Raw genomic sequence first — 8,571 nt, forward strand, 5'->3', positions numbered from 1 at the left:
ATGCATCAAGGATGAACGGTTGTGAATGTTCACGTGATTAGAGGATAATCAAGGGGCATTTTTGTCATTTCGCAAAATCCAAGGGCAATTTTGCAAATTCAAAAAATAAGGCATGGGTAGGTTGGCCATGGGATGAGCCACTTCATGGTGGCCATTGGCCGTCGAGGTTCCATCAGAAAGTGGCCAAACTGATCACTTTCCGTCGGAACCAATCGAACTGGTCGGGCCTATCCGAGTTAGTCTTGATTGATTTGGTCTTATTCTTTTATTTTGTGCAATTTAGTCCTGTAGGGACTCAATTGAAAGGGAATCTCTACTCAATTAGGAGACAAAATAAGCAAATTTACACAATCGCCTATCTCAAAAATGCAAATTGGTTGAATTTAATTCAATTAATATAGCGAGGCATCAATTGATTAAATATCCATGTTCATGATGGCCTATTGCATTGAAATTGACATAGAAATAATGGTACCACCTTTATGCCAAAAATGAATCGAAGGCTAATGTTGAAGTTGAACCTGTGACATTCTGAAATTCGACCCCGTTTCGATAAAGTGAAATGGGCATTTCGTCAACGTGCCTATGGCCCTTTTTCTCTGAGCTGATCACTCACGAGTTAACTAACTTATTGGGTAAAGCCGTTAAGGGATGTATTAGCTGTAAAATCCCTAAAAGCTATCTAATTGGTTGGATTGAGCTAAAATCACGCCTGATCGATTTTTAACCACGAAAATGAACTTGATTTTGGGAATCGAATTTTAAGCGCGTCATAATTCTTATTTTTAGGATCCTGTCTCATTGTTCGTCAATTTATTGACGAGTCTGAAATTTCAAGAAAGAAATTATCGGAAGAAAAATTGAAGACCGAAAGGAATTGAAAAGAGAAAGAGAAAAGAAAAGAAAATAAGAATAAGTGTTATTTTTATTTTATTTTTCTCTCCCTCTCTCTTCTTTCCTCTCTTTTTCTCTCTTTTCTTTCTCTCTCCTCTCCCCTCTCCCTTTCCCCCTCGTGCGAATCCCCCACCGCCCGCCCCTCTCTCTCTCTCTCTCTTTCTTTTTCTTCTTCTTCCTCCCCGTGCATCCGAAGAATCGAACCAGAAGAGGAAGCTCGAGCAGAAGCTGCCATTCGCTGAAGCCGCCGCACGCCGCCCGTCCCGCCGCCCGCCCGCGCACGCCGTGCGCTCCGCCCCGCGTCCGTCGCCGCTGCCGCTCCTTCCCGCACGAATCAGCCCCCGCCAGCTCGGTTCCGTCCCGACCAGCCCCGTCCAGCCACCTCCGGCCGCCGTTCGACCCCCGCCGGACCTCCCCAACTTTCCCCTCACCCTCCACCGGCCTCCCCTCGCCATTTTGGCCGCCGGATCAGCTCCGGCCAGCCCCGATCAGCAACCCACGAAGTGGGTTTCCAGCGGCTTTAGGCCCACTTTTGGGCCGTTTCCGGTAGGGGTGATCGGGTCCAGGGTGGGTAGGGTCTAGACCTGGACCCTGTACCCGACCCTGTTATAACCGGTTCTCTTTTTCTGGACCCTGTTCCCGACCCCGTTTGCATTAGACCCTGTTCCCAACCCACCCTGTTTTTCCGGTCCGGGAACAAGGTTAACCCTGTTTATATTGGAACCTGTTTTGCATATGTATCCAGTCAAATGAAGAAACTTTCATAAGTCATATCATAAACACCCAATATAAAAGTACCAAGACCTGCTTGAAAGTTGGATAAATTGGATATGTATCCAAATCAAATGAAGAAACTTTCACGAGAACCAAGAAAAAGGGAAAAAGGGAAAAGGAAGATCTCCCAGTGCTTGTGAGAATTGATAAAATAGAGAACTTCACTTACAAACAACTATAGCCTGATCCCAAAAATTTCCAGTTTCTAACAAAGATATTAGTGACAACACCAAGCACCACCACGAGCAATACAGTTCATATTTTCACTTTAACTCCAAAGTAATAATTACAGATGTGCACAATAATTAAAATATGTCTCTTAAACAAAGGCAAGAAGCAGAAAGAAGTGACAGGACTAAATTCTGATTTAAAATGAAAGGAAAAGCACCTCATGGAGCTTATTCCTTCTTCCTTTAGATTCAATAGGAAAACGCCTCAGCATGAAAAACAACCTGGAATTATTTGACAACCACACCGATCACAAGGAGAAAATCAAACCACACGAGTAAGCAGAACATAAAAGTTCCAGATGCTCTAAGTAGTAAACCAGTACATTAACTTCTAATAATTACCTTCCTCCATAAAGCAAGAAGCCCAATGCAGCTAATATTGACACAACCGTGAGAAACAAGAGGGAGTTAACAGAATGACATACAGCATTGCAGTCAACGCAAAAACTATCAGTTAACAGAATGACATGTTACATCGACACAAGAAGAATACCATGAGGCGCTAAATTTAAGTGCTAATTGGCAAGCCCCATTTTCCCTGCATATGAAAAAGAAATGGGATTGAAAGTCGTTTGCACTAAATGAAAAGCTAATTCAGGCTTGTGAACTAGAATATGCGCCTCTCCGGATCCACCTTTATGACCAACAGCAAAAGATAGAGCATTTTCCTAGAAAGCAACTCCCACAAGCACAATCACTTGAAAATGTGATTCCTCGAAATCTGGGAGCCCCAAGCAACTACTCCAGCAATTCCCATCTAAATCCAGCAATGGCCGAATGCGGAAAAAATCTAATTCGAACGCGACGGAATGCGCAAACTACACAAGTCGCGGCAACGCAATTCGGACGAGAAACCCTCGGTCGTCCTGGTGCAGAAGCCCAAAAGGGGGACTCACTTTGGGCGGGAGGTTGAGGATGTCGAGGCAAATCCTGCCGCCGTTGTCGATGTTGGGGTGGTAAATCGGCGTCTGGAACATCACGCTCGGAGGCTGAAACAGGTAGCTGAGAGATTCCACAACAACGACCCCCGAAATCAAAACTCAACAACAAAGACAACTCTCTCATCTCACGAACCAAAACCAAACCCCTAAAAAAGAAAAAAATTGAAAACGCACCGTTCGGGAATCTGGATCTTGAGCTTGAAGACGCCGCCGGCGTACACGGACTCTTCGGGGCCTTCGATTTCTGGAACGAATGACACCCGACACGATCAGTGATTCGACGGCGAAAACCAACAAAAATTAGGGGGGCGCGGAGCAGGGAGAGGCATAGTGGCAACGTCGGGATCTCACTGGCTGCGGGTGTCGCGGGAGGAAGGCGACGGTGGGCGAGCGAAAGCAGCGTCAGTGCTCAGATGGATCGGCGGAGGTTGCGAGCTCGGGGAAGTTTGTGGGTGTGAGAGCGTTAGAGTAAAGAGAGAAACAAATTAGGGTTTTTGGACTGCCTTAAAAACCGGTTCTCAAACTGTTCCTGAACCGGTCCGGTTGATCCGGTTCCCGAGTGGGTAATCCCTCGGAACCGGTTCCTGACCAGTTCAAACAGGTCTGAACTTGGGAACGGTTCCGGACCGGTTTCAACCGAACCGGTTCCCGACCCGTTGCGCAATTAACAAGTAGACGTGGTCTACTAATTATTGGAAGTGCCTTGGGATTTTTCCCGACCCTTAGTGGGCTTCAATTAGGCTTTTCGGGCCTAATGGAATTTTAAGTATTTAAATATAAATTTTTGGAATTAAATTAAATAATTATTTATTTTCCAAAAATTCAACCGAGATGGTTTGGAACCGAAATTTTATGCTGATGACCGTGGTGAAGTTCTCTTATTTAATCGGGCTTTATTTTGAGCTAAATTGAATTTTTAATATTAATTATTTAATTTTCGAAATTAATAAATTAATTAATTATTTTTCGGAAATTAAGATTTTGATGGCCGATGACCGAAATCTCGTGCTGATCGTCGTGGCGCAGTCCATTTATTTATTTGAGCTCCACGTTGTATGGAATTGAATAAATTGTGATATTTTAGGATTTACCCTAAATTGATTGAAATTGATTGAGATGGAATTGTTTATTGGTAAATAGCCAAGTATGTTATTCAGCATTTATAATGCTTTGTTGAATTGATTTAATTATTTGATTGAGAAATCGTTGGGCATTGGTTGTCGGTATTGAAAGTAGATTGGTAATCACTTGAAAGAGGACACGTGGGCTCGGTGAATTGATGCATCACTTTGGTGAGATAGCACCTAAGAGAATGCATGTGGGCCCAGGCATCTAAAAGGGCACGTGGGCTCGGTGAATTGATGCATCACTTTGGTGAGATAGCACCTAAGAGAATGCACGGGGCCTGTGCATCTAAAAGGGCACGTGGGCTTGGTGAATTGATGCATCACTTTGGTGAGATAGCACCTAAGAGAAGGCACGTGGGCCCGGGCATCTAAAAGGGCACGTGGCTCGGTGGCTTGATGTATCACTTTGGCAAAGAGGTCGCCTTAGAGAATGCACGTGGGCCCAAGGTTCGAGGCACGTGGACTCGGAGACTTGGAATGTCGTCCTGGAGAATGCACGTGGCCTAGCTTTTAGATACTTCTCCGTGGAGAATGATTGGTGTGACATGTAATCGACTGGTTTGATTTGTTTGAAGTAAATGGGTGCCTATTATGAATTGTACTGACTTGCAGGTGGGATCTGAGGCTAAGGTAAGTCCTCTGCCCTGTACGTGTTTAGGCAGCCTATAGTATAATGGTTTACTAATCGAGGCTTAGTGTGGTAGAACTCGCTGAGACATAGTCTCATCCCGGTTTGGGGAAATCATTTCAGGACCCCGCTGAGAAGCTGAGGAGGAATCCAAGAAGGAGAACTCGGAGGTGAATCTTGAGGAGAAGGATTTTTGGAAGAAGAAGATAATCCTGAGAGGAGCCTTGAGTACGGCCCAGTTCGACTGAGATTCTATCTTCTTTTGAGATCTCCATTTTGATGTGAATAGAGTTTAGAGTAAAAAAGGTTATGAAGTGCTCTGGTTTGTGTTTTGTATAAAAGTTTGGTTATAAGTTTCAATATGAAAAATATGGCCCTGCTTTCCTATCCCATCGTTTTATTGTCTGGGATTTTAATCGCTTCCGCATGTGCTTAATAAATGAAAGGGTCGGCGATGCATAGTCCTCGGGATATCGCATTATAAAATCGACCAAGTGTGAAGGATGTGCGTGCCCGAGATCAGGGCGTGACATCCCTTTTATGGTATCGAGCGAAGTTGAAGATTGGAGTGATAAGGAGCGTTGACCATGGGATAGTTAGTAGGAAAGGCCTTTAAATTCATGCTGGTGCATGTCCGTGTTAGCGAGTGCTAAATTGTTTGTTGTTTGGATCGCTCCGTTTCTAATTCGGTGTTGAATTGGAAACAGGTGTTAATTGAGTAAAGCTACACCATGAGCGATCGGGAGCCGAGAACTCCCGCAAAGAGGACCGAGGGCCGTTATTCGGGGTAGAGCTTCGACTCGTGTCGGAACCTGAGGCGGACGTGGTCGAGCACCAGCACAAGCTAGCGCGAGTGGAATGATTCCACCTGTCGTAGATGTCGGGGTAGCAGCCCCTAATGATCCCAGGGTGGATGGGATCTTATGTGTTTTGGAAGCGATGGGTAATAGAATGGATCAGCAAGCCGCTACTGTTGAAGCCGCTACTCAGGCCGCTGCAACTGCCGCCGCTGTCGCCGCCATTGGAGTTGCCCCTGCTGCTGCACCTGCTGCCGCACCTGCAATCGCACCTGCCGTTGCTCCAGCCGCCGTGAATGTTGAAAATCCACCGGAGATAGTGGTCGCTACAAGACCAATTCATAAGTTGGTGGAGCATTTCCTAAAGTTAAATCCGCCGTTGTTTACCGGGTCTGGAGATCCTGAAGCTGCTTCTTCATGGATTCAGAAGCTTGAGAAGGCGTTTGCACTGCTGATGTGCAATGAGGTTGAGAAGGTAATGTTAGCAACTTACCAGCTGGAGGGAGTTGCGGACACTTGGTGGATGACAACTCGTGAAATGATCTTTCCGGAAGGTGCTGTTCAGGACTGGAACACTTTCCGTGAAGCTTTCAATGATAAGTTTTTCTCTGAGACTGCCAGAGAGGTGAAGATGGCTGAATTTCAACGTCTTCGCCAGGGTTCACTATCTGTTGATGAGTATGAGGCGAAGTTCGCCGAACTTTCGCGATATGCCCTCGAGTTAATCGAGAACCCTGTGAATCGAGCGAGGAGGTTCAGAGATGGATTCAGACAGGATTAAAGAAGCGCCTTAGTCCTTCTAGATCTGAAGACTTATAACGACATATATCGGAGAGCTCAGAAGATTGAGAAAGATCAGAACGATAAAGCTGCCTCATCTGGACCGAGATTTAGCTCTCACAGGGACAACATTCGCCAAGAAAAGAGGCCGATGTTTGGAAATAGATTCCAAAGCCCTCCCAACAAGAAGAGTGGATTTAATAGGCCAGGACCTATTAGGAATGATGCATGTCGCTTGTGCGGAAGAAGACATGGGACAGCACCGTGCCCAACTAGGATGGGTGCATGTTTTGAATGTGGCCAACAGGGCCACATAGCCAGATTTTTTCCAAAGAAGCAAATAGGACAACCTCAGTTGCCGCCGCCACCACCGATGAGACAGATAGGAGGGTATGCCCCTCAGAATGCACCGCAAGGAGGACAGCAGAGACCTCCAGTTCAGGGCACTGTGTACGCGATTACCCAAGGTCAGGTAGAAGCTGCGCCTGGCGTGATTACAGGTACGGTCTCGCTCAACAACCAACCTGCTTACGCTTTGTTTGATTCGGGAGCAACCCATTCCTTCATTGCCGAACAATATGTTAGGATGCTAGGGTTGAGTCCTATATTGTTGGAGTCGGCAATTTGCATATCTACACCCTTGAAAGATAAAGTTATTGCTGCTTTGGGATGTTCGGGGTGCAAGTTAAAGATTGGTGAGCGAGTGGGGAAAATTGACTTGTTAGTCCTAGCCATGTATGATTTTGATTTGATAATTGGCATGGACTAGCTCACCAATCAACAAGCTAAAATGGACTGCTATCGCAAGGCGATTCAGTTTGACCCAATTAGGGGGTAAGAGCTTCGAGTTTGTCAGGAATCGAGGAGGACCTTCGATTTCCTTAATCTCGTCTGTTAGACGAGGGTTGCCATGGATACTTAGCAACTGTCGTAGATACGACAGTTGAAGAGCTGAAAATGGAAGATATTGCAGTGGTACAGGAGTTTCCAGATGTCTTTCCAAAAGAATTGCTAGGGTTACCGCTAGAAAGAGAGATTGAATTTGTGATCGAGCTAGCACCAGGGACAAAACCGATCTCGAAGGCACCTTATTGAATGGCGTTATCTGAGTTGAAGGAACTGAAGGTGCAGATGCAAGAATTACTGGATAAAGGATTTATTCGTCCTAGTGCATCACCTTAGGGAGCACCAGTTCTGTTTGTTAAGAAGAAAGATGGTTCGTTGCGTTTGTGCATCGACTATTGACAGCTCAATCAGGTAACGATCAAGAACAAGTATCCATTGCCGAGGATAGATGACTTGTTTGATCAATTGCAAGGGGCGTCAATATTCTCGAAGATTGAATTGAGGACAGGATATTATCAACTGAGAATTAGGAAGGAGGATGTTCCTAAGTCAGCATTTCGTACCCAGTATGGTCATTACGAGTTTACGGTGATGCCGTTTGGGTTGACGAATGCTCCAGCTGCATTCATGGATATGATGAACATAGTGTTTAAGGAATACTTAGATCAGTTTGTGATCGTGTCTATAGATGATATCTTGGTCTATTCGAGAAGTAATGAAGAGCATGAGAATCATCTGAGCGCAGTACTCCAGACCTTAAGAACTCATCAACTGTATGCTAAGTTTAGCAAATGCGAGTTTTGGTTGACTCGTGTTGCGTTCTTAGGTCATGTGATTTTCGGAGAAGGAATCTCCGTCGACCCGAGCAAGATAGAAGCCGTAATCAATTGCGAGACCGACATCGTGACGAGAGATCAGAAGTTTTCTAGGGTTAACAAAGTTATTACGACGGTTTGTGGAAGGTTTCTCAGCATTAGCATCGCCTCTAACAAAGCTTTGAAGAAAGAAGAGAAATTTGTATGGTCAGACAAGTGCAAGCGTAGTTTCCAAGAGCTGAAAGAAAAGCTTACTACCGCACCTGTGCTGATGATTCCATCTGGTCCTGGAGGATTCGAGATCTATAGTGATGCGTCATTCAGGGGATTGGGTTGTGTGCTGATGTAACATGGCAGAGTTGTTGCGTACGCTTCTCGGCAGTTGAGACCTCATGAATTGAATTATTTGACGCATGACTTAGAACTCACAGCCATCATATTTGCGTTGAAGATTTGGAGGCACTACTTGTGCGGAGAGAAGTTTAAGATCTTCACAGACCATCAGAGTCTCAAGTATTTATTCTCTCAGAAGGAGTTGAACATGAGATAACGCCGATGGATGGAATTGCTGAAAGACTACGACTGTGACATTCTATATCACCCAGGAAAGGCGAACAAGGTCGCCGACGCATTGAGTCAGAAGTCTTCAGCGGCACGGATCTTGGTTAAGGAGTGGAACTTAATCGAGAGAGCTCGAGATTTGGAATTCAAATTTGAGGTAGGTCACCTTTCAAGTTTT

At 45.3% G+C, this 8,571-nt stretch overlaps 1 protein-coding gene and 1 long non-coding RNA gene across 3 annotated transcripts; one reads left to right on the forward strand and one right to left on the reverse strand.

Moving 5' to 3' along the window:
• Positions 1-1,445: 1,445 nt before the first annotated feature.
• Positions 1,446-3,119, reverse strand: LOC120288331. 2 transcript variants are annotated; one of them, XR_005546670.1, is made up of 4 exons: positions 3,014-3,119; positions 2,241-2,900; positions 2,057-2,120; positions 1,446-1,618 (listed from the first exon to the last, which is right to left on the reverse strand). It is a non-coding gene; the product is annotated as an uncharacterized LOC120288331 (long non-coding RNA). The 2 variants fall into 2 exon arrangements; XR_005546669.1 differs by lacking the exon at positions 1,446-1,618 and having other exon boundaries at positions 1,855-2,120.
• Positions 3,120-5,452: 2,333 nt separating this feature from the next.
• LOC120288374 lies at positions 5,453-6,172 on the forward strand. Its single transcript, XM_039302316.1, has one exon. The coding sequence runs from the start codon at positions 5,453-5,455 to the stop codon at positions 6,170-6,172; it is 720 nt and encodes a 239-aa protein (XP_039158250.1).
• Positions 6,173-8,571: the final 2,399 nt, after the last annotated feature.

The sequence above is a fragment of the Eucalyptus grandis genome, chromosome 9, assembly GCF_016545825.1.
Source record: "Eucalyptus grandis isolate ANBG69807.140 chromosome 9, ASM1654582v1, whole genome shotgun sequence".
Lineage (NCBI taxonomy): Eukaryota > Viridiplantae > Streptophyta > Magnoliopsida > Myrtales > Myrtaceae > Eucalyptus > Eucalyptus grandis.

What these genes read in the sequence shown, in the direction of transcription:
- LOC120288374 (XM_039302316.1), top strand. Translation starts at nt 5,453, where the DNA reads ATGATTCCACCTGTCGTAGATGTCGGGGTAGCAGCCCCTAATGATCCC.